The sequence below is a fragment of the Falco peregrinus genome, chromosome 3 (genome assembly GCF_023634155.1).
Source record: "Falco peregrinus isolate bFalPer1 chromosome 3, bFalPer1.pri, whole genome shotgun sequence".
Lineage (NCBI taxonomy): Eukaryota > Metazoa > Chordata > Aves > Falconiformes > Falconidae > Falco > Falco peregrinus.
The window spans coordinates 117,526,726-117,551,001 of NC_073723.1; the positions used below are offsets into that span (position 1 = coordinate 117,526,726).

The window sequence follows — 24,276 nt, forward strand, 5'->3', positions numbered from 1 at the left end:
CGCCCGCAGCTGGCACTGCAGGCGGTGGCTGGGTGAAGCGGCTGCTCCGGGGAGTCTGATTTCCAGCCCTGTTTATTAATAACTGCCCCCCGCCCCATGCAAAGCCCATGTGCAGCGCAGAGCCGGAGGTGCTGGGCTCCAGGGGAGGAAGGTAAGAGCCCACCCAGGGTGAGCAAAGAAGAGGCTGGTATCCACTGGGGAGGGAGTCCCATGGGCGCAGGATCCTCGGTGAGGTGGGGGGCATAGGGCAGGTGAGAGAGCTGCCAAAGCCTGGGGTGCAGGGGTGGGGTGGGGGGATCTGAGGTTTGGCACCTGGGGAGCATCCCTGGACCCTCAGGAGTGACTAGGCGGGGAAAGCCCCTCTGGGGGGACCCGGGAATGCTGGGGGGCACTGGGACAAAGGGCGGTGGGTGGGAGCAAGCCCCCACACCCCACCTGCCAAGGTGGGACACCTGCCCTCCCCTCCCACCCTGCTGATGCAAAGCAGAGCTGAGAAGTTGGAGAATTAATAAGTGCTGGCACTGGAGGAGGGCAAGGAAAATGAAAGAGGAGCCCTTTCCCCACCTTTCCAGGCGCTGCCCCTCTCCAGCCACCGGGCCGTTGGGTCCGTGGAGGCTGCGATGTGTCATCGCTGCCGAAAACTCCCTTATTAGGAGAGAAAGTATCGGTGAAAATCAGTTCTTTCCATCGAGCCGTTGCTGCGAGCTGAGGGCTGTGCCAGTCTGCGCTCATTCCTTGGGGGATGACTAGACAGGAGCTCAGCAGCGTGGCCGGGAGGTGAGAGCATCCTCCCACCCAAGCCACCGGCCCCGGCTCCTGGAAGCAGCAGGAACAGCCCCGGCTCATCCCTGCGGGTTATCCTCTCCATCCTACCCCAAATAGTGCCCGGTGAATGTCAGACGCGGGTGGTTGGTGGTGGCAGCTGCAGGTGTCGGGGCTGGGGACAATGACAGGATCGGATGACTCTGCAAAGCGGAGTGCTCCTGCTGTGGAAGCTGCCGCTTGCTCGGATGCGTGCCTGCAGTGCTTTACTCCATCTCTGCCGCTCACTCGGATGTGGTGACTGCGGTGCTTTACTCCATCTCTGCCGTCTCGGAGCCAGCCTGCGCTTTAGCAGCACATTCCCTTGCCATGAGGTTATGCTAAAATCCCGGCAAGTTTTCCTGGGAGCGCCCACCGAGGTGCCACTGGGGGAGATCAGCTGTGACATGGTGGCAGTTCCCGTCGGCACTGAAGCACCTCTCATTTTTGGGGTCCGGGTTCGCATCCCTCGCTCTTTCTCCGTGCAGTCAGTCACTTCAAGAGGATTTTCTTCCCTTGTTTTGGCCCATGCCAAAGACGACAGTTTGGGTCCGAGCTGTCATCCAAGCACGCCAGCACGGTCCTGCCTGGTTTGCGCAGCCTGTGGGTGACATGGGGACAGTCACAGCAGCAGGGCCATAGCCAGAGCACCCTCAGCTCAGCCTGCTGCAGGGCACCCGCATCCCGCAGGGCAGAGGGGAAGGGCTGAGACCTGTTACACTCGTTGCTCTGATTCACATCTGCTCTCCTTTCCAGGGACCTGATGGCAGAGCCCGAGCCCCCTCTGGAGCTGCAGCTGGATGAAGCCGGAGCATCCTCAGCCCCACAGGGAGCGGCTGCAGGAGCTGCTCCACGCCCGGACCTGGCACACAGCCCATCAGACCCAGCAGGGGGGTTGCGGGTGACACCCCCATGCACGGGCAGATCAGACACCTGCCAGGAGCTGCAGGCAGGTGGCAGGGACACTTCCTCGGAGCTAAACATGTCAAATCCCCAGCTGGGCAAGGATGCAGCCGGGGCTGGGATCCCGTTGGACGTGGATGTGGCAGGAATCCCGCTGGATGTGGATGTAGATGAAATAGGGATCCCGCTGGATGTGGACGCAGCAGGGATCCCGCTGGACATGGATGCAGGAGGGACGGGGGTCCCGCTGAACGTGCATGCAGGTGGAGTAGAGATCCCACTAGATGTGGACGGGGCAGGGATCCCACTGGATGTGGACACAGATGGAGCAGGGATCCCACTGGACATGGACACAGATGGGACAGGGATCCCACTGGACATGGATGCAGAGAGGGTAGGGATCCCAGCCGACACGGACACAGACAGGACAGGGATCCCACTGGACATGGATGCAGAGGGGGCAGGCGGCCCCCTGGACATGGATGGCACGGAGCACCAGTGCCTGACGCTGGAAGAGCTGGGGAATTACTTCCAAGAGTGCATCGAAGCCGTCGAGCAGCTGGAGAAGGAGCGAGACAGCCTGATCGTGGAGCTGGGCCAGCTCCGGGAGCCGGCGCTGCAGGAGATCCGCCATGCCCACGAGGAGATCCAGGCAGCCTGTCGGCTGCTGGCCAAAGTGGAGCTGGAGAGGGACAACCTGAAGGATGAGATCCGGCAGATCAAGCAGAAGCTGTTCAAGGTGACCAAGGAGTGCGTGGCTTGCCAGTACCAGCTGGAGAGCCGGCGGCACGACCTCTCCCAGCACACCGCTTACCGGGGGGAGCTGGAGACCCAGGCTGGGCAGCTCTCGGGCGAACTGTCCCGCCTGAAGGAGACCTGTGAGAAGGAGAAGGAGGTTTTGAAGCAACGGCTGGAGGCTCCGCCGTCTCGCCAGGATAACCTGTACCTGCAGGAGAGCCGCCGGCTCTCCATGGAGTTCGAGAGCTTCGTGGCGGAGAGCCGGCGGGGTCTGGAGGAGCACTACGAGCCCCAGCTGCTGCGGCTGCTGGAGAGACGCGAGGCGGGGGGCGAAGGCGCTGCAGGAGATGCAGGGGGAGATCCAGGGCATGAAGGAAGCCCTGCGGCCCTTGCAGGGGGAGGTCAGCCGGCTGCGGCTGCAGAACCGCAGCCTGGAGGAGCAGATCATCCTCGTCAAGCAGAAGCGGGATGAAGAGGTCGGGCAGTACCGGGTACGTGCCCCGGCTGGGCACCCCTCACCCCCCCTCGTTTAGAGAGCGGGAGTCATTCTTTGCAGCTGGTGAAACATGGATGCTGAAGGTTTTGCTCGTGGGGTGGGGGAGGAGGGGGAGGAGGTGGAATATCTCCTGCTGGTTGAAGCCAAAAGCATCCCCTGCCTTGGCGCGGGCCAGGCAAAGCAGCAGCCCCTGGGTGCGGGGCAAACCCAGGGTTGGAGGGATGCGGTGGGAGAGTGCTGGGGCTTCACCCCATGAGCTGCTGGGGAAAAAAGGTTTCTCCTGATTATCTTCTCACTTGGTTTTGACCCATCCCTTGGAAATGGCCCCAGCAAGCAGGGATGAGGCAGAGGGGACGGGGGTTTCCTTCCCAGAGGTGGCCGGCGGCAGAGCTGAGCGATGCTGCTGAGCACAGGTGGGTTTCCCACAGCTTGTACTAGCACGGGGCTGAGCTGGGGGGCTTGGGAAAGCCAGTTTTAAATAAAGGTGGCTTTTCTTTAAAAGCCCAGTGCTGCCAGGGCAGATCCTGCCCTTCCCAATGCCAGGAGGGGTCTCACCCCCTGCACCCACAGCCCAGGGGCCAGGCTGCCTCCCCAGAAGGTTATTTCTGGCTGCGCCAGGCATCCCTCCCAGCAGTGTCCTGAGGGACAAGGCAATTCAATATCTGCAAGAGCACATTTGGCAAAGAGGCTCCACGATTAATCTCTCCCGTTTCAACACTCCCTGTTCTCGGCTCGTAATCGCTGCCTCCTCCCAGCCTGGCTCTGAGCAGCTTCTGGAAGCTGGTGTGTGTCCCCTCCATCACTTCTGCTCCCCCCTGAGCTGGGCACCGGGTCACCAGCCCCTGCAAAACTGCTTGTCTTGGGTTTCAGGGTGCAATCCCCCTTGGAGGACGGGACTCTGAGGCATCTCTCCACGTTTTCTTTCACCCAAATTCCTTCATTATCTTCTCCTGACTCATAGGTTTATACAGTTCTGACAGCTTCTCAAAACACCCCCCAAGTAGTCTAGGGGACAAAAGCAACAAGCCGAGCGAAGCGTGAGGACCCAGCGCATCACAGCCCAGCCCAGGCTCCCACCCTGGGAATAAAGCAAAGCTTTTGGGCAGAGGTTTTTGCAGACGGCAGTTGGCCAGCCCACGGCTTGCCCAGACCAACACCACCGATCGGCTGATCCCGACGGGAGCGTGGGCAGTGGTGGAGCGCAGGCACGGAGGCAGCCTTCCTCCTCCAGCTAATCCGCTCGTGTCTCTTATTCCCCAGGAGCAGGTGGAGGAGCTGGAAGACAGGCTGAAGGAGCTGAAGAACGGGGTCCAGCTCCAGCAGCGCAAGAATCAGGAACTGGAGGAGCTGAGGACCAGCCTCCACCGGGAGCTCTCTATCTACAAGTCCGTTTGTGTCTCATCCCGGCGGTGCGGAGGGGCTGGGAGGAGGATGGTGAAGAGGTTGGGGTGCTGAGCAGTGGTCACACTGCTGTCAGCACCGTGGGCTTCTCCTGGTTTGGGGGCATGTGGCCTGTGTGTGAGCAAGGGGTCTGGTGGGGCAGCACAGTGGGAACTCCAGACCCTTTACCAAAGAGCAAATAGGGATTTATGGAAATTCCTGTACGGCAGAGGAGTGGAGGCTGCTTTCCAAGAAGCAGGTGTGGCAGCCTGAAGTGCTGGTTTCCTTAAAAATGGGTGGGAAGGAGCTGAGGCTTAGGTTTGGGGAACTTGTGGATGCTGTTGGCTGGGAGAGAACGCTCTCCTCCTGGTCACTCTGGTGCCGCTTTCACTCAGCTCTTCATTACATGGGGTGTTTTAAAGCCCCAGAAAACGTCGGTAAGTTTGTGGCCTATTTTCCTCCCAAACTTGGCAGTTCTGTATCACTCCTGTCTCAGCTCTACACACACACTTAACCATCTTCTGTAGCTTCACTGCTACTTTAGTGTCCTTTTCTCCCCCTCCTCACTCAAACCTCCCCACGCCAGCACACCACGGGAGGATATTCCCTACCACAAACAGGTCCTGTTGGCTTTTATCTGAGACCTTAGCACAGGGCAGGAGAGCTCTGTTCCAGCTCGTCACCAGCCACTCCAAGATGTATTAACGAGAGTAACTGCACTCAGACCAGATCCCAATACCACCACGTCTTTGCTGCTTGGGATCCTTCTAGATCACAGACCGACACAAGCCTGGGCGCAGCAGCGCGGTCTCATAACTCCTGGCCATCGACACGTTGCACGTGGAAGCGATAGCGTGTGCAGCTTCTCGTGTGTTGGGACACCTCGTTGGGTTCCACATTTGCACCGGCTGCCTCAGAGTTAAGCGCGGCTCCCAGCTGCCTCCTCCCGTAGCTCACACCAAAAATTACATTCCCTTCTGTTAAAGCTGGTGCGTTTGCCAAGGATCCCAGGTTTGCCAAGAGCTAGGGCCGCACGCTCACAAGACCGCAGACTGAGCCAGTTTAATTACTTTTCATCCATACTGTAAAAATGTTTTTCAGAAACTGCATCCATCCCCCTTCCCCATTTTCTCCAGCCATAGCACCTTACGGAAATATTCAGTAGCTGAAATTTTACTTTCTACCCATACAGGAGCTGCTTAGAAATCTACGGACACCTTTGCAAATCGGAAGAAAAAGCAGAGCAGGACTGTTAGGAGCGACAGGCTTTGCTTCTTTATCTGCAGGGGAACGTCTCCTCTTGCTGCTTATCCTACCTGATGTGCAGCAGCTGCCCGAAGTCAGGAATACCAGATGCTCCCTTTGCTCCTGTGTTATTTCTGAAGGCGCTGCTGTTGATTGTGTAGTAAAACTGCTTTTCCACGGAGGAGCAGAGAAAAATAACTTGCACTGAACAACGGACATGTATGAAGAATAACAGATTTATGTTTTGCTGTGTTCGGAAAAACGTATCCCGTCTTGTTCCATAGGTGGATTGTATCAGCCTTTCCCAGAAAGCATTGTTCTGGAAGCCAGTGTTAGGGTGTTTGGTTTTTAAAGTTTACATGCAAGAGAAGCTTTATCCTTTTAACAGGGTTCTCTTTTGTATTTCAAGGGTCTCTGCTGTATTGTGACATGCTCCACTGCGGGCCACAGAAACTCGTTTGTGGGTAATAGGTTTCCACTTTATTATATAAAAGTCTCACACTGAAAATAAAGGTTGGAGTTTAAGGATCCTCTCACTTCTCAAAGCTGTCTCTCAAAGTGAAAACAAGAAGCTTGTGTGTCAAATTAAGGTACTTTTAGGGTGTCAAACTGTTCGCGCTCCAGACTAAAAAATACAATTCAATGGCCAGGGCTAAATCCAGAGCTCAGCACACTTCAGAATGCTTCAGAGCGGTCTTGACTGCTCGGATATTGCGTACTCATTTACGCATTTCAAAGAAAGTGGCAGAAACAAAAGGGGGAGAAGTGTCCACGTGTTACAAACTAAGCAATACCTATAGCAACACCTAGTCTCGAGGGCACGCATGGCTAGGGACTACTTCCTCTGCTTTCTGAAGAGGTACACTTTGCTTTTGAGACAAAAAAAAAAAATTAAATAAATCACAAAGCTACACAGCATTTACGTAGAAAAAATTTATTCCATCTGAAGCACTTACACGCAATTAGTCATGAGGAGCACGGAGAGTAACAGGTTGCTGGTGGAACAGGACACCCTAGTGGAAGATGTGCAGGAACTAGTGGTCAAGGACTAACTCCTAAAAAAAATAGTTCATCCACATTTAATTTGCTTTACATAGACCAGCTACCAATGCTGTTTTAGGTTACCAGCATGCCATCTGTGGTACATCAGTTGGTAAAAACATACAACTTTACAACTTGGTGGCTCCAAGTTTTAAAAACCATTTCACAGAAAGGAAAGAAATATATGTGAAAACACAGCTCAAGAAACACACAATAGAGCAAAATACATGGAAGGTGAACGATGCTCTGCAGGAATAGCTAAGGAATTGAAAACGCTGTTGCCCAGCAGACAGGAGAAAAGGGAAAGGAAGAAAGGAAGGAAGGAATGGAAAACCCAGAATTACTAGTAGAGACAAAAAAAAAATAATAATTTGATTTCTTGACTTCAGTTCAAGTCAGAATCTGCAAGTCTGTTTTTTATCTGCAGAGGCAGAAAAATCAAGGTAACAGATTAAACTAAAGGAATCCCAAGACTTCTGAGCTGCACTGAAGAGGACAAGACCTTCCACACACCATTTCTGAACTGCCAGTGGATTAACACTTGTATCATCTCCGTTGGCTCAAGCATACTCCGGCAGCTCTACCTATTGTAACTTTTGTTTAAATCAGGCAAAAGCCCACAGCTGTAGCAAGCTAAAAGGCAAAAGAAAACCCAGCAAAACCAAATTTGCTCTGTGTGATGAAGGCAACTAAAATGGGACAGCCAGCCCTATACGCAAGAGGGTTGCTGTAGGAAATCTGACCCAAGGAGCTACAGCACGGTTACCAGCTGAGTTGGGCTAAGCCCTTTTCTGAAGGAGCACTCACTGTCTGGGTTAAAAAGCCTGTTGATGGTATCTACAGAAGGATGGCTGAACACAAAGTCTACGTGTGTCTCAAAACCAGTGTTAAGTCAATATTAGGGTTGAGAGGGAAGAAAAGGGAAAAAAAAAAAAGACTAAAAACAGGAAAAGGTCCTCATCTAGGATCCTTGACCTTCTGGATCCACACTTCCTTCAGGGTCTTCATCGTTATAGATGTTCTCCGCCTGCGAGACAGAAATGGAGGAACTGAAGAAGCATTTACCACCACACCGAACGGGATTCCATCCACACACTTCAAAAGGTTCTGGCAGTTTGCACCGGCAGATAGGTATCACCCATCCCTGATCCCTCAAGGCCATTTAACATTAAAGCAGCATCACAAATGTTTTTCGTAACAGCCATGTCTCCAAAACATTTATCAAGTACCCTGTAAGTTACTGTAGCTTATGGAAATGTGCCTTGTTAAGAGATCACTGCAAGATTTGCTTCAATTAACAGACCCATTCTATATATTTAGTAGATCCTCTGCTTAGCAGCAGCTCCTTCCAAAAGGACCATACAGAAGGTTGCTAAAAACAAAGCCCCTGTGAACCAATTTATCCAAAAATTAGGAATATGGTCTTTCAAGGGTTATTCAGACAATACAAGATGGTTTTCTAAAACCTTCAACAGTTGGTAATTTAGGGCCAGCAAATTTTTCCTGTTCACAACCACCTTGCTCTATCTTGAGGAGGACGTTAACGTCATTTGCAAAGATTTTATTCTTTAAGACAGTAACTAACAGAAACCTCAATCTCATCTCTGGTTCTCACACACAGTTTTCCTTCAAACACATGGCAAAATTTGCTTCTGCACTTGTATTTTCCTTTTTTTAAATCCTGAGAAACACAAAACAGTTTCTGAGTATTTGTAAACCACTGTCTCAACCAAACTTAAAGCACATTTCACTATCCCTTTGAGATTTCAGCAGCGCTACAGAGTGAATTCTGAGAGCTGTAAATAAAAGCAGGAATGCTGAAATACAGGCAGTTCAACACTATCTCTTATCTGCCACTTCCTGCACCTTCCCAAACAACTTACCATTTGCCAGACTTGCATGATATTATCTTCTGATACAGAACAAATTACCCAGGGTTCATTTGGATTCCAGGAGAAATCAGAGATCTTTGCAGTATGACCACCATGAATAAACTAGTATAGGGGAAACAAAAAGGGGAATGTTTTCAAATCTACATCGCACAGATGAATAATAGGCCAAAGCAATCAATGAGATTCAAAAGACTTACCAACAGCTCCGGGGGACCGTCCTCAGCATCTTCAGGGGATTGCTCTTCTCCAATTTTACTGTTAAAAAAAAAAAAAAAAAGACAGGAAAAATGAAAAGGTTGGGGGTGGTTTGTTTTTTGAAGTGCAATGCCATTCATCATTAACATTTTGTCAGGACAAGGTGACTGATTTGGGATTTACCTCAAGTCCCAGACATTTAGCCTGCGGTCAGTGCCACTGGAGGCCAATATAGTTTCATTATGGGGAGACCACTGAACCTACAGACAAGGATGAATTTAGAAAGGAAGTTAAGTTTTAAGAAGCTGTAACGTGACTGACGTTCACAACAAACACCACTTTATTTTGTATCACAAAAGCTCTACGAGAATTCAAATTGATAATAACTGGAAATATGAGTACACCCAATAACATCCTAACATAGGAGGTAGGTTTGTAAACATTCACACATGGAACAAGGCATTTGAGCACCAAAACGGTACCAAATGTAACCTTTCCTCTAACAGCGACCACAAGTTATGAAGTGCAAACAACTCTCAAAGCTATTAGCTGCTCCTTACCTTAAAAAGGATTGCACAAATATAAACCATGGATTCCTTAAGTGGTAGGTACACTTTACACATGAAAGGAAATCACTGTAATTAAGCATAAGCTGCCCAAAAGCTCACATTTACTACTTGTGCTGGAGATAAATCTCCAAAAGATACCACTTAATAGGATCACAGGATTAGAAAGAGAACACATAATTCTGCACACTAACCTGACATTTCAGGATTCCATGTGTAATTTTATTTAGAGGTAACTACAGTCTTAACTAGTAATCCTTCTACGAAAAAAATTCCACATATTTTTCTTCTGAGTAAGGCACGAGCTGGAGATGGAAATATTGTATCTGCTGAGCACATGCTACCCATGATGTTACATTCTATATTTACACCAGCAAAATTAGCCATTGTTGGTTGTCACAGGATGTTCCGGTGATCCCCTTTAATGGGTACTGGCTAAAGCCTTCCTACAGGACCAAGCGAGAAGATGAAAACACTGCAGCCATTTCACTGTGCCTCCCTGCTTCAGTCTGCGGCCATGAATAATTTACATTTACGGTGTACTGCTAGCATTTCACCCTTCTGTTGTGGTTAAAGCTCTCGACCATTTCTTTGTTACAGTCTGCCCTGGCTTTCTGGACAAGTACTCTTATCTGTACTGGAGCTCTACCCCACACTGAGCGCTACACAGCTCCACAACAATAAGCCAGAAAATTATAAGCAGATGAGAGAGAAGAATAGATGAGTTTTTAAGTGCAAGTACATTTAATGAAAACATACAGTGGAAGAGAATATTTTTCATTTTTTCCAGGACAGCTAAGTTAGAACTAAGCCTGTGTGCATAAAAGGAAAAAGACACTTTATTATACCTGAAATATTTCATCTTTATGTGATTCAAAGGAGTGCAACTTCAGTTTTAGGTTCCTCAAGTCCCATAGAGCAACAGTCTAGGAAAAAAACCCAACCAAACACTTTGTTTAAGTAACTAATACATACATCCACACTTACATGTCAAAAACTAAACAAGCATTTCCCAAGTTCAAGGTAGATTATCAAGATACCTTATCAGCTGATCCTGTAGCCAGGATAAACTCACTATAGGGATTGAAAGAGAGGCAGTTGACTTCAGCTGTGTGAGCATCCACCGAGTGGCTAGGTTTGGAGGTGTTGTTTGACCGAGTATCCCAACTGTAAAGGGAAAACAAGGAATTGAAACAAAGGTTTACATCCCATTTTACCGAGGGACTGAAAAGGAGACAGGAAAGCAAGAGGGACAGAAACACTCAGTTTCTGAAGACGTTGTCACCCCACTTACATCATGAGCTTCTGATCATCAGCAACAGATCCAAAAAGAGATTCATGGAGCAGGTGCCAAGATACATCTTCCACTACTGCTGTATGCCCTGTGAAGATGGTCTTTGCATCCACTACTTTGCCTTCTTTTGGAACAGCACTGATGTCCCACAAGCAAATGGTCTTAAAAAAAAATAAATTAAAAACTGCATCTTTGGACACTCTCTACCTCCCCTACCTCCTCCCCCTCAAAAAAAAAAAAAAGAAAAAAGAAAAAAAAAAGAAAAAAGTCTTTTTTACCTTTGCCAAGGGACGGAAAGTGCAGATTGTACCCCAGCTATATTTAAAGTACTCACATGATCATCAGAAGCACTAAGCAAATGCCCACTCAGGTTTGGGTTCCATGACAGCCCATAACCTTCCTTCTGGTGTCCACGAAGACGCAGATCAGGGTTACACTCTCCAGAAGGGTCTGTAAAGAGGTGCCGTAAGAACTCCAGTGCCCAGTATCATTTCCAGCACATCCTGGAATAGCTGGCATTAAGTTTTACTGTGCTCTACTAAACCTTGCTCAAAAGGTTAGAGGAGGATTCTATTGAAAATGTCAAAGCGTTTTCCCTGACTGAAGAATCTCCTCTTTAAAACAATGCTCTGAGACAACACAGAGCAGTCTGTCTTCTTAGCTTAATAAAAAGCACATTGCAGGTTTTTCCAAGCTTCCCCCTTTTTTTTTTTTGGCTGGATGGCCTAGCAGTGGTCCGCTCTAAACAAGCATTACAGTAGCTGCTGAAGAGTTAAAGAAGTCCAGCAGCCACCTCCATGCTTTGGCAGGAGTCACCTGGTCTAGCTGGTCGGAAGAATAGCAGCTCATCTCAGATACTGCTCAACAAACTCTTCCTGAATGCTCTGCTGGGATGTTATTTTTCTTTCTCTCATCATCTCCAACTGCACTTTGAAGCAAGAAAGGCACTTCTGATCCCCCCCTCAAGTGGGAAGGCTAGTTACTCTATAGTCTTGATGAGTTCATCAATAAATGACCATTAATACCCTTACAGGGTATCAGGACAACAGCTCAGCTACCCAGCAAATCAGTTTCCAAAAAGCCACCTTCTACCATCCCAAATACCAACACATACAGCGACATGACAAACCACACAGTAAAGCAGAGAAAGGTAAAAAGCATACCTTTCCACATTTAAACTTCATATGAAATAACCTTTTACCAAACACCTTTAACTTAAATACCCACTTTCCCCTAAAATCACAAACAATATGCAATCCACAAAACTTTTTAACCTCTTTTTCACTGCATCAATGTCTTTGTAAGGAAGGGCTGGCTGATCTCTGAAATGCAGACATAAAAAAGAAGCAGACACCTGGTTTAGAAGGGTGTTTGGTGTAATCAAAGACAAGGACATCACTGGATGGAGTCTTGGTAGCGATGATACATGGGTTCTGTGGCATGTAACGTGCTCTGTTCACTTCTCCCTCGTGATTTATCTTGATTTCAATTTCAATTTTTCCACTAACTGATCCAAAGCCTCCAAACTCTGGAAGTAAGAATTTAGTAGTTGTAAATAAAAAGCCAGTTTGAGATCAAGACACAAAGACCCAGACCCAGTTACTGGTACTACCAAGCACTTATTCTGAAAGATAATCACAACTGTAACTGAAAGAGTCCAGTTTTGAAACGGCATGTTGTTTTAAATGTCTGTATGTGTAACATCAAAATATCAGGACTTTGGCTAAGTTAAAGACCATTTCTTCCTGAAAATTTTTTACTATCTCAAATCTAACAACTCAAGCCCCAGATTTATCATATCTAAAACTCTTATCTGGAACAAAGATGGGTTGTACATATGAAACAGATGTGCTGTAACTGCACTTTCAAATATAACGCAGATCAGCATCGCAGAATACACAAATTTCTGGTAAGACACAATTGCTGCACTGCGTTTAAGTTAAGTAAGACTAATATAACTTGCTATAGCTACCTGATCTTTGTAAGTAAAGTCACAGTAACTGAGTAGTTCACAAAATTGCACAGCACCGTTCTGGCAAAAATACAGAGGGTTTGTTTGTTTTGTTTTTAAATTGGAGTAGTATATTCTTAATAAATACTAAAATAGAACAGAAGTAATTTATTAGACAACACTGTGTTCATGAATAACTCTTAAGAAGCCCAAAGATCAAAACACTAATTGCACAATCCAGGCTACTAGCAAAAAGAAGAGCAAACACTGGATCGTTACAGACTTTCACCAGGTAGAAAGACTGATTCAACCAAGTAAACATGAGAAACACCTAATTTGTAGCAATGCTGACAGCCAACTAAGATTACAGAAAGCATCAAATTCAAGCCTGATATGCTGAACAAAACACAGTAATTTTCTTATCCAAGAGGGGCTGGTACAACAATCAGGCAGCAGAATTCAGACAAGAGAAGAACATTTGAAATGTTACACTCCTCTGAAATAAAATATTCTTTTACACAAGTGACTTTCTCACTGGAAGAGTTTATGTAATGTAAAAGTGGCAATAAAAATACCAGAAAGTAGTACTCCATGAAATTCAACGTCAATTCCTGATAAGAAAGAGGGAGGGGTGAGGTTTTCACACACACACACACACACACTTTTGCAGTCAGGCTGCCACCTTCTTTTTTCATCATTATTAAGACATCACATACATTCCAAAAACATAGTATTTGTCTATTAAGTAAGCGTACCCCTTAAAAAGAAACGGACTAGCTTAGAAGTAATAGCTGAACTTTGCTGCCTGAAAGACAGATTTTCTATTAAGAAGGGAAGGAAAAAGTGGTGAAAACTCCCCCTGGCCCACATCTTTGGTCCCTTACCTCCTTTCTCACTATCATAGTGTGAAGCATCAAACTGCGCATCATCGTTAGGCAACTGCACACTAGCTATCACGAGATGATTTTGTTCATCTGAAGTATGGGTCCCCAGGACTAACCGGTGAATACTGAAATCCTTGCCTTCAGGTCTGCAAGGGAGAAGAATTACATGAGAAACAAAGAAGGGGTTTAAAAAAAATACTGAGATGATGACAATATTTTGGGGTGACAGCTTCTTATACTAATTAACACTCTTTGAAGTTCTTACTGCTCTCCTGCTTCAACACCAACCTTGCTTCCTCCAGAGGAAACCACTTATCATAATTTAAGACCTCAACCTAAAACTCTTGCAGCACAACACTCTTGACAGACCACCATCCCTGTGGTGGATGAAAGTGCCTTCATTTAAGAGACCTTAGCAGCTCCTCCCGAGTACAGCTCTGAGGTGCAAGAACATTCACTGCAAGCAGTGCATTGCTATAAAAACATGGGACAAAATGGTGGTTACACAGATACCGTATCTAGTTTTATTTTTGAGTAAGTTTTTGTTTATTAAAGCTGGAAGAAGAAAACCATGGAAATCAAATGTGTGAAAATATCTTCTCAGTAACAGATGACATTTTCCCAAATTAAAACTGTCTGTACTGATTATCTCTCTAGTGTTCATAATCCTCAACTTGCTGTTGGCAAGGCAAGTTTACAGGAATCACATACCTTCTCACATTAATAAAAAGTGATCCTCGATTTAAATTATTCTTTTTTTTTTTTTTTAAAAAAAAAGCAAAATAATCAGTTTACCTTGTTACATCAGGAAGCCACTGAGCAGTCAAGCTGGGCCATTCCAAAGCATGGGTCATTACCAAATCATATAGGAAGGGGGTATTCTTCTTCCATATTTTATACTCTTCGTTGATTACACGTTCTTCCACCGCATCATCAAAGGCTGCTGGAGGTTTTTTTAAAAAAAATCAAGCATTTGATTAGCCTTTATGAATGTATGAGCTATGTGAATGTATTAAGAACATATTTACAATATATACGCAACACTGAGTGGGCAATTGATTAAAGCGCCAACTGCATCACACCCTGGTTTGCTGTTAGACTACTTTACTGGGGTGGTTACTAGAAGATTAAAAATCCTGTTGCATATGTGAACGCTTGCCACTGGATCCTGGTTCAGGATTAATGTTAACTGCGTCAAACTTAATCACCTCAACAGAGGCAGCATGATAAAACTCTGAAGCTCGATGCAAGGGGTACCGTGGAGGCAAAAGCCAGAATTGTAAAGATGTTTCAAAGCAGGAGGTCCAGCAATTGCTGTTAAACAGACCGGTCTAGGTGTAGCCTTGAACTGCTGGTCCCCCAAATCCAGTTTTCCAAGGCTCCCTCGTTGCCCTGGCTCTCCCACACGCCTCCTCACTCCATCTGCCACCAGCCCCCGCCCTGCGGGCGCGGCCGGGCCCTGGGAGCCCCCCGGGAGCCGGGCAGCGGGGCCGGTGACATCCCTTTGTCTGCGCCGGGCAGGCCGCAGCCCGCAGCCCCCGCCGAGCACGGCCCGCCCCGCTCACCCCGGGCCAGTCGCCCAGCGGCCCCGGCTCCGGGACACCGGCTGGCTCCCTGGGGCTCGGCTGTAACCGGATCGGAAGGCGGGAAGAGGGCGGCCGCAGGGACCCGGCCCCCGGCGGCGGCGCCTCGCCGTGCCACAGGCCTCCCCCGCGCGGCCCGGCCCCGGGGCGAGGGCAGGCGGTGGGCCGTGCCCGCGGGGACTGGCGCGGCCCGGGGTAGGCCGATAGGCTGCGGTCCCCGGCACAGCCACCCCCCCTCCCCTCAGACCAGCAGCCGTTACGGGGGGGGGGGGGGGGGGGTACTCCACGCCTCACGGAGCCCAGAGCGGAGGAGTCCGCGCCGCGGGGCCTACCCCGCGCCACGCCGCGGGCCCTACCTTCCTTGTCGGCCATGGCGGGGCGGGGGAGCGGGCCGGCGGTGGGGCGCGGGGCGGGCTGGGCTGGGCTGGGCTGGGCGAGGCGGGCGGCTCCTCCGCTCCCTGCTCAGACCCCTCCGGCCGCGGCTCTATTGTTTCCTGCCCCCGCTGCGTGCTGCTCCGGCGCCGCGCACCCCTTCGCGCGCCAACCCCGGCCAATCAGCGCCCGCCGCCAGGCCGCGGCCACCAATGGGTGAGAGGCACGGGGCGGGGCCAGGGACCAGGCGAGCGCGCTCGGCCGTCACGTGTGGAGGGCAACCGGGAGGAAGGCGGGGGGAGGAGGGCGCTGCTGAAGCTCTCCTGGGAGCCGCCATCTTCCGGAGGGGACGGGGAGGGTGCGCCCCTCGCTCGCTCTTAAAGGGGCAGCGCCCCGCGCTGGCGGTGGCCCGGTTTGGGGGTGGGGAGGACTGTGGCCGCGCTTTCTTTCGGTCCCCGCAGCCGGGCGGGTGAGCCGACTGGCCGTGTTGGTGCCGTGAGCGTGTGTGAGGCCGAGGCCTAGCCCGCGGCCTGGCCCACCCTCCCTCCTCACAGCGCTGCCCGGGAACCTCTGGAGCATCTTCAGCTTCCTCAGCGTTACTAATTATCTATAGTCGCCAATAACTTCCTTTTTTCCTGAGGCAGCGCAGTGGTGAGCCTGACGGGGAATGCTTCTTGGCACGCAGCTGGCTCCGGTGGGCCTGTTTGCATCGGCCGCGGGTCTGGCCGAGGCCTGGGGGATTTAAAATCAAAATGTGCGTTTGTCTGGGTTTATTCTCGACAAAGAGCCCTGGCTTCTCAGCTTCAGGCTTCTCTTTGTGACATACCTGAAAATAGAAACTGGAAATCCTGCACAGTCTTGTTTCTAAGCTGTGAAATAAGAACCATTCCTGTTTAAAAGTAGGGCTGCTGGTGTTAGGTGCCGTCTACAAATCTATCAATATTTTGGGGAGTCTTGGGCTCAGCTGTGGATAAATCTTAAAATGCACCAAAAAAAACAACCCCAAAGGAATAGAATAATAGAATAGCTGTTATATCTGGAGGTCTCACCTGAGGAAAATTGATTACCCTAAAGTTAATCAGGTTCTCAAATTTGTCTTACTAGATTTGCAAATGAATGCTTGCATGAAACAGCAACTGTTAAGATCTCGTCAGAGAGCCTTTTAGGTGGGGATTTGATACAATTTATTGTTTGGTTGTGGTTTTGTTGGGTTTTTTTTTTGAATTAACAACAAAAAAAGCTAAGAAAAGGAACATAAGAAAATTTCTGCTTTGTGTGACAGGTGTATTTGCCCTGCATGCACTTCTAGGTTTGAAGGCTTAAGTACAATTACAGTCCTAAAAGAAAACTAGACTTTTTTTTTTTTTTTCCCCAAAATAAAACAAGACTTTTTTCCTAAAGAAAAACGTGTAAAGTCACATGTGTGGGTTTGGAGTAACATACAAGTGGGCTGAGTACCCTCAGCTCTAAAATTCCTTAGTTACCTGTAGAATGAAAGTTTTAATTCACTTTACAGCTGCTTTCATAATTTTTCATTGTTACTGTATTTTATTTGAGGATGAATGAAATGCTTGGTGCTGTACACAAGGAAGAAGAAACATGCTTCTTCCCAGAAAAGGCAGAAGCTCATGGTCTTCTGTAATCCTTTGGCTTCACTAGCTGAGCAGAACTGGTATCGGTGAATGAGGCAGGCAGTGTGGGGTGGAACTCTGAACTTCCCCGTCTCCCAGTGATGCTTTTGATAGGAAAAAACTTAAACCGACATTTAGTCTCATGGTTTGAATTCCTGAGCCTGTGTACAAGTGTATCAAAGTGCTATCAAGAGAAAAACCAAACTGAGAGGCGATTCTCCCTCTTTCTCCCTGTGCAGCGCAGCGGTGGCCATGTTTCCTACCACCAGGAAGTGAGCCAGCATTGCTCAAGCCCAGCAGCAATGGCAGCCGACGAGAGGGACTACAACCTGACGAAGGAGCAGCAGGCTGTCAAAGCCAAATACCCACCGCTCAATAAGAAATACGAATGTGAGTATTTCTGACGCTATCCTGATGCAGGGAACGTGTGACAGCGCAGTGGGGGGCGGGGGACGGGGGGGATGGAAGGTATGCTTTTTAGGCACGTGTGAGGGTTTTTAATATGTGTTTAGGCTGTGGGATGCATCTGTAGCTGAATTACTAGAGATGAGATACCTACAGTTTTCATTACCACAGAAAAATGCCTTTCTTTTTATGAGTGCTAAAGAAATAATTACAGAAATAAACGAGTTAAATCTCATCTTGAAAACTTTCCCTTTCCAAGCTATTTCTCAGCATGGCAGTACATTTTTCTACCTCTCTTGTAGTCTGTTGGTCTTCCATGTGGGGTTTTTTTTCCTACGTGCACTACCTAAAGATCGTTATTTCTCCCTTTCCCCACCCTTGGAATGTCTTCTAAGAACATGTGGAGCAAGTGGATGGCAGCCCAAAGGGTTTGCTTAAGGTGCTCACCAGAGACTATTCGGTGTCTGACAGTTTTCTAGTTCAGCAGTGTCTGTCTGGAGGGACAGTGCCCATTACTCTGTTAGAAGATATATTTTTAGGAGGCACTCAGCTCTTTATTTGATAGCAGTGCAGAAATACGGTGACATATGACAAGAGTCACACTGCTTCCATAATTGGAGGAGGTTTTATTCTTCTTTTACATTCACTGGAACTTGTTTACTTTAGAGGCTGTTGTTGAGAATCCATTAATAGCATGTGAATGATCTAAACTGCATCGGAACAATTTTTCAGCTAGAGTGATCGTGGTGTGGCCGTATTTTACATTCAAGTTTGCTCTGTTTCTGCCAACCTGGTATAAATTTAAATTTCTGTCATTCCTCTGAATTAATATAAATAATGTTCATGTAAAACTTGACATGTGCTTGGGATGTTAATCCTATCTTACTAGTGAACATTGCCTTCTATTTTATATTACTTTTTTATTTTTGATTCTCTGTTTTTTGCATAATGGATGGGTTTGGGTGTGGACAGGTATATTTCTTCACTAAGCTGGAAAAATGTGCAAATCTCATCCTCTGCATGAATAATTCTCAGTCCTGCAGACTTCAGCAAAAATTTTTTACTCCTGGTTAAAGTTTCATTTTATTGCAGTTAACTTGTAGAAGCCTGTTGCGTTACAACAGCCATACCTTGCTGTATACATAGGGTGCTGACATAATTACATAAAACAGTGTTTTTCTGCTTGGCAAAAATAAGCCAAGATTCCACCTGCACTGTCTTTTTCTAACATACTGCAAAATAGATTATCACTGTTTCACATCTGAAAACGAATGCAAAAATGTCTTGTTATAACAACAGTATCTGATTTTCTTTGTTCTTAATCCTAATTTTTTAAATATGTTTGGTGATATAATGCCTTTTTCCTTCCCCCTTAGATCTGGATCACACAGCAGATGTGCAGTAAGTATGAGCAGCTGGGATTTCTCAGTATGACAGATTGATTATTTCTTCTTTAAGTCTGGAGTAACTGTCAAAGACTGGTTGCAGATGGATGCCTTATGGAACTACGAAATGTCACACACTGGGTTTTCTGATGGTCAGTTTTGTTTCTGCTCTTGGGAGAGCATAGAATCACGTTTGGTTTCTTTTCTAATGTAATACTCCTATGGTCCTTCTGATTAAGCCTCTGTTATTTGGAAATGTCTTTTGAAATCTCCTCTTAATCTCTTCCTTGTAAACCGAATTTCTTCTGAGTAGTTCACTTCTATAGACATCAGTTAACCATATTCAGAAAGAACTGTCTTGTCTGTTAAAACATTTATTTTTCATATTGTACCAAGAAACTTGTCACAAACCACAAAAAGGAAAATCCCTGTAATCTGCCCAAATGCATACATAGAGAAAAGCAAGTGGTTTTTGTTTGTTCCCTTCATGTGCATTAATTCTCATGTTCTGATTGCTCACCTGCATATTACTTTGGGGTTTTGTTATGATCCAGTAAATTATTCCATGTCTTCTTAGGCTACATGCCTGGGGAGACACTTTGGAAGAAGCATTTGAGCAGTGCGTTATGGCCATGTTTGGCTACATGACTGATACAGAGACTGTGGAACCTGTGGATACAGTAGAGGTAGAGGCAGAAGGTGAGGCTGTGTTGACGTTTTATATTGGAACTGTAGGAACCCTGAGTGAGAAGGGTACAAAAATTTTGAGTCTTTACATGTAGTGCTGTTGCAGTTAATCAAAATCTACACTATTAGAAGATTCAGGTTAGCAATGCTTAATTAGAAGCCGTACATCTAACGTACCCCTAAAAAGTTTGGGTGTTCTTGCTGAGACAGTCAACTGACTTTTCTCTGCTTCAACCATGCAGGACATGACATGTTGTCTCTTCTCTTCCACTTCTTGGATGAGTGGCTGTATAAATTCAGTGCTAATGAGTTCTTTATACCCAGGGTAAGTGTTCAGTTTTGATCTTTTTCCATTTGTAGGTCAAGACTGTTCTAGATAATACCAGCTCTGAATGCAGTGTTACTTTAGGAAAAAAGGGACACAACAGATCACTTAAGTACAACACATGGGAGAATTGAAAATACCAGGGCAGAAGGACTTGAGAAACAAATTGTTAAGCTCTGTTACCGCAAATATCAATTATTAGTTGCTACGATAGGTAGGTGCAGTTCTGCTGCCTTTGCACTCAGAGTAGCAGTGTGTTTCTTTGAGGCTGCTCAAATTCTCTGGTTTTAGATTCTATCTAAGCATAACCCTTGGTTATATGGCTTATAATGGGATTGACTGAGAATTTCTGCCTGAAGATAGAAGATGTCACTGACATTTTTTCCTCTCGCTTTTTTTGCAGGAGGTGAAAGTGCTTTACATTGACCGAATGCAGTTCAAAATAAGATCAATTGGGTGAGCTTAAATGATCAGTTGGGTAATGAGTATGTTTACTGAAAACGCACATACTGCCTTCAGAGTAACAACTCTCAGTACCATGATGCGCGGGAGTTCACTGATGCTTTCTAAAAAGTGGACTGTGTGATGCCACTCTACAGATACCACTGTATATATATTTATGACAAATTATTCTGTTAAAGGAAGGTTGCTGGCTCAGCAAAAGGCCTTTTGATCTGTCCAGGATTATATTGAAAGACTTTTGCCATATAAACAAAATGTCTGAACTCCTGAATCACCAAACTCTGATTTAGTGTTTAGCTATATGTGGACTTTTTTTTCTTCCTTTGAGGCTTTCAATGAAAATCTCACTGTTCTATGCTCATCAGTTAAACTAATTACAACACTTGGTAAATATTACTGCAATTCTAACCACCTCTCTTCTTTTTGTCTTCAAAGGTGGGGAGAAGAGTTCTCTCTATCCAAACACCCTCAGGTATGCAGTGGTTCATCTGTATGTACATCTTTTACATTTTAGGAGTAGGATGGGGAGCTGTGGTGTCCTTTAAATCAGACCTCTAAGTTCTTAAGGGATCCAGGTATAAACATGTCTGAATGGTATTGCAGGCACTAAACTTAAGATCTCGCTTTCTGCATGTTTTTTGTGAATGCATGCCTGAAACCGTTGACCTGAGCATCTGATGCTTCTTCAGCACTAGCAAAACTTAAGTCTGCTTCCTTTTTGTGGTGTTGATAGCACAGTAAACCAATCTACATGCAGAATGCATACATGGGTTTGGTTTTCACATTATTATCACAGCTTTTTGCTTGGTCAGGTTTTGCTGCTTCCCCCTGCCCCCCAAAAAAATAAAACACTCAAACTGATAGAAGCAAATCCTTATGTCCCCGTTAGCTCTTTAGCTGTGTCAGTATTAGTATAGCAAATGTTGATGTCCTGTCAGAGGCAAGAGGAGGACTTTGTAGTGTTCAAGAGGTAATAAAATAAAAGTTACTTATTATTTGGCCTGGCCAAGTCCTTGCCATTAGTATGCCAACTTTCTTAGTTGTTAGAACAAATACATTTACAGCTTTCTGGGGAGAAAAACTATTAAATTGGGTAACATTCATAGAAGGTGATAAGTACTATGTATTATCATGGACTGCTACAAGGGATGTCAGTTAGAAAATCCATGCTTCTGTGTCTTTTCTTTCTAGGGCACAGAGGTCAAAGCCATAACTTACTCGGCAATGCAGATCTGTGAAGACGAAAAGCCAGAAGTCTTTGTCATCATTGATATTTAAAGCAAGACAAGTGTGGTTGAGTGGATACTTGGCACTGGTTGGCAAAAGTCCCTTGAAAACTGTAATCCCCGTGGAAGTAACTAAGCAATTGGCCAATTAGTCATAAATTGAAGGGCATAATTGTGGGGAATCTCAGCCTGTGTTTGGCTTGAAGATCGTGAGATACAGAAATACCTGCGTGCCAGGAAAAAAAAAAAACGAACTAGTTGGGGTTTTGGGGATGCTGAAGAGAAGAAGAAAGGAAGTTGTAGGGGTTGAAAGTCTCAGGAATGCTAGTTGTCAGCTTTTAAGGCTGATACATGTGTTAGGTGTATATGAACTAAATAAGGAAATTAGTGGAGCTGCTAGCTAAAACTTTTTTTGTAGGGTGGCAGGAGTTAATGTTGATCTATATGATTTCATTTGCAGATTTAAGTGTTCTAATTCTGAGGTGACATGCCTCCTCCATATTATATAAAGGTCAGAAATATCTGTGGTGGGTCTGATTTAATGTAGAAAAATTCTGACTGTTCAAAGGACACCGAAGAAAGTATACCAATTAAAAAAACAAACCACACCACTTTTTGGACTAAAAAAAAAAAAAAAAAGGCATGCCAGCAGGTGGTGCTGAATTGCTGTAAATAAATTTCCACATGCAAGCCTAAAGCATGTGACCATAGAATCCTCGTAGCACCTATGATCACGCCGAAAAGTAGGCAGCTTTGCACCCCTTTCTACTACGGCAGCACCAGGTTCTCTGTGGGTTCGCTCCCAGCTATATCTTGTGAAAGCTGCTTTTCTTCCAAAAAGCAGATGATTCAGATTTGGATCAGCTTCCCCATTTTCCTTGAAAGGGCAATACAGACAATCCTTTAACATCAAAGGATCAAGACAAACTTTAACATCAAAGTTCACTGGATCGTAATTAATAAAAAATAATGAAAAGTGTGTTTTGTTTTAAATCATGGGACAGTAAATGTGCATTCACTGCCACTGCTGTTTCAGTGGGAGAGGAGCACTGTACGGGATGGCAGGTGCTGGTCCCACCTGCTTGTTTTTATTGTAAATGCTGCAAGTGCCTCAGCCCTGGAGGTAGTGCCTCATCTTTGTGTTGTGGTACAGTCATCTGAAATAGCTCTGTTTGCATTTCTGTATAAGACTGAGGGATAAAATCCCTCTTTTATTTTTTTGAGAAAGCTTCAATGCTGAAATAAAACTTGGACTGAAAGAATTAATTGTGCGTGAATGATTCTGGCCAGTGGTATTTCAACACTGATGACACCTGTGCTTTGTTCCCTGCTCAGGTGAGCAGACTGTTTGTACATAAGAATGCTATTGTTTGACTTGTACCTGTTTGATGGTACAGGAAATAAGCACGATGTTCATGCACTGGGCTTCCTTCTCTTCTCAGGAGCCCCTGGCCTCCAGCATATGCCCAAGACGGCGACAGGCAGGAGATGGCAGTACTGTGGAGGAGGAGCGAGACCAGGCCCGCCCGGGACGGAGGATCCCGGGACCGCCCTCGGCACAGCCGCAGCCGCGGGCGGCGACTGTCATGGCGGCCGGGCCCTGCTGCCCTTTGCCCGCGCACTGCGCGGCTACCGCCCCTCATTGGCTGGCTGCGTCAGGCGACGGGGATTAGCCAATCAGGCGTCGAGTTGAGGGGGCTTTGTTCTCTGCAGAGCTGAGGCGGCAGCTGGCGGCGGGGAGGTAGGCGCGGGCACTGCCCAGGCCAGGCTTTCCTCTGGCCCAGCCCTCTATAAACGGGACAAGAGAAATTTATGTAGTTAGAATTTAACTTTATAAAAGTGCGTGGATACCCTGTGTGCACTATCAGTCACAGGCTGTTAGCAACGCAGTAAAGACTCTGCTTTTAGAAATGCTGACAGGAACTTGCTAGAAAAAAATTTGGAATCAACATAAGTAAGTGTTAGAATATTTTTTTTTCCAATATTTATTGTATGTACTATAACACAAGCCTTCAATTCACCTTATTCCATTTCCTCAGCTGTGGGAGTGCGAGGTTTTAAGTTCTGAGTCCTGTGCTCCCAGTGCATTACAGGAGCCCTGTGGTTGGCTGTAGTCTCTGACTGAGCTGCGGCCCACTGAGATAATTAACTACCTGAAAGTGGTTAATTAAAAATCATGCTGAAACTACAAACCCTTCCTTTTCTTGCAGTTAATTGAGCGAGTTCTGTAGTGAGTTGGCTTGTGTCTCTGTAGGATCAGTTAGATGTCGTGGTGGCTGTTCTAGATGAGAGATGAGGAGAGGAGATGGGACTTGCAGGGTGTACTGGACTTGTGGAGGAATTTGCCAAAGAACACTATTGATGCAAGAAATGTATATGACTTTAAGGGTAGAGTGGTGAAGTGCTTGGAGAGGACGTGCGCTGGTGGTTACTAAGTTTACAAATCCCAAGTTAAGAAAATCCCTTGAACTGAAAATGGCTGGAGTCTGGGAGAGCATGAGGGAATTCCTATACAGGCTTGCCCTGTTCTCGCTTTTCCCTGGGTATCTGTTAATGGCAGCTATTGGAGACAGGGAGAACCTTAATGTGAATCAATATGGCTGTTCTCAAATTCTCTACAGGGAGGTTTTGCTTGCCCAGCAGTAACCTCAGGCTACAGATTCTGCTAACAGGAAAGGAAACATAGCATGAAATGAGACATGAGACCAAACAGTGGCTCTTTATCAGAGTACCTACTGGGAATGCCATTCTCTGCTCTCGGGCAGAATGTTTCTTCCATTCTCCCTGAGATTGTTTTTTAATCATTTTAGTACT

General features: G+C 46.7%; 3 protein-coding genes across 6 annotated transcripts; 2 read left to right on the top strand and 1 right to left on the bottom strand.

Annotated features, from left to right (window-relative positions):
• Nucleotides 1–6,093, top strand: SYNC (syncoilin, intermediate filament protein). The gene is given in 5 exon segments (XM_027790073.2): nucleotides 1–151; nucleotides 1,558–2,767; nucleotides 2,769–2,933; nucleotides 4,199–4,323; nucleotides 5,511–6,093. Coding segments are annotated over 5 exon segments (1,608 nt in total). The 5' UTR covers nucleotides 1–107; the 3' UTR covers nucleotides 5,575–6,093.
• A 388-nt stretch (nucleotides 6,094–6,481) lies between these two features.
• RBBP4 (RB binding protein 4, chromatin remodeling factor) lies at nucleotides 6,482–15,520 on the bottom strand. 2 transcript variants are annotated; one of them, XM_055800405.1, is made up of 12 exons: nucleotides 15,326–15,520; nucleotides 14,182–14,329; nucleotides 13,387–13,532; nucleotides 11,906–12,079; nucleotides 10,886–11,001; nucleotides 10,552–10,712; nucleotides 10,298–10,424; nucleotides 10,106–10,183; nucleotides 8,875–8,951; nucleotides 8,694–8,751; nucleotides 8,488–8,598; nucleotides 6,482–7,631 (listed from the first exon to the last, which is right to left on the bottom strand). In XM_055800405.1, exons 1-12 carry the CDS (start codon nucleotides 15,339–15,341, stop codon nucleotides 7,566–7,568), a joined length of 1,278 nt encoding a protein of 425 aa, XP_055656380.1. In that variant the 5' UTR covers nucleotides 15,342–15,520; the 3' UTR covers nucleotides 6,482–7,565. The 2 variants fall into 2 exon arrangements, with proteins under 2 accessions (XP_055656380.1, XP_055656381.1); XM_055800406.1 differs by having other exon boundaries at nucleotides 14,182–14,326; nucleotides 15,326–15,510.
• Nucleotides 15,521–15,673: 153 nt separating this feature from the next.
• On the top strand, nucleotides 15,674–22,724 carry ZBTB8OS (zinc finger and BTB domain containing 8 opposite strand). Of its 3 annotated transcripts, none has more exons than XM_027790022.2 (8): nucleotides 15,674–16,095; nucleotides 17,212–17,362; nucleotides 18,754–18,778; nucleotides 19,340–19,461; nucleotides 19,692–19,774; nucleotides 20,178–20,230; nucleotides 20,672–20,708; nucleotides 21,428–22,724. In XM_027790022.2, the coding sequence occupies exons 2-8, from the start codon at nucleotides 17,275–17,277 to the stop codon at nucleotides 21,512–21,514; spliced, it is 495 nt and encodes a 164-aa protein (XP_027645823.1). In that variant the 5' UTR covers nucleotides 15,674–16,095; nucleotides 17,212–17,274; the 3' UTR covers nucleotides 21,515–22,724. The 3 variants fall into 3 exon arrangements, with proteins under 3 accessions (XP_027645823.1, XP_027645821.2, XP_027645822.1); XM_027790020.2 differs by having other exon boundaries at nucleotides 15,674–16,035; XM_027790021.2 differs by having other exon boundaries at nucleotides 15,675–15,992.
• Nucleotides 22,725–24,276: the final 1,552 nt, after the last annotated feature.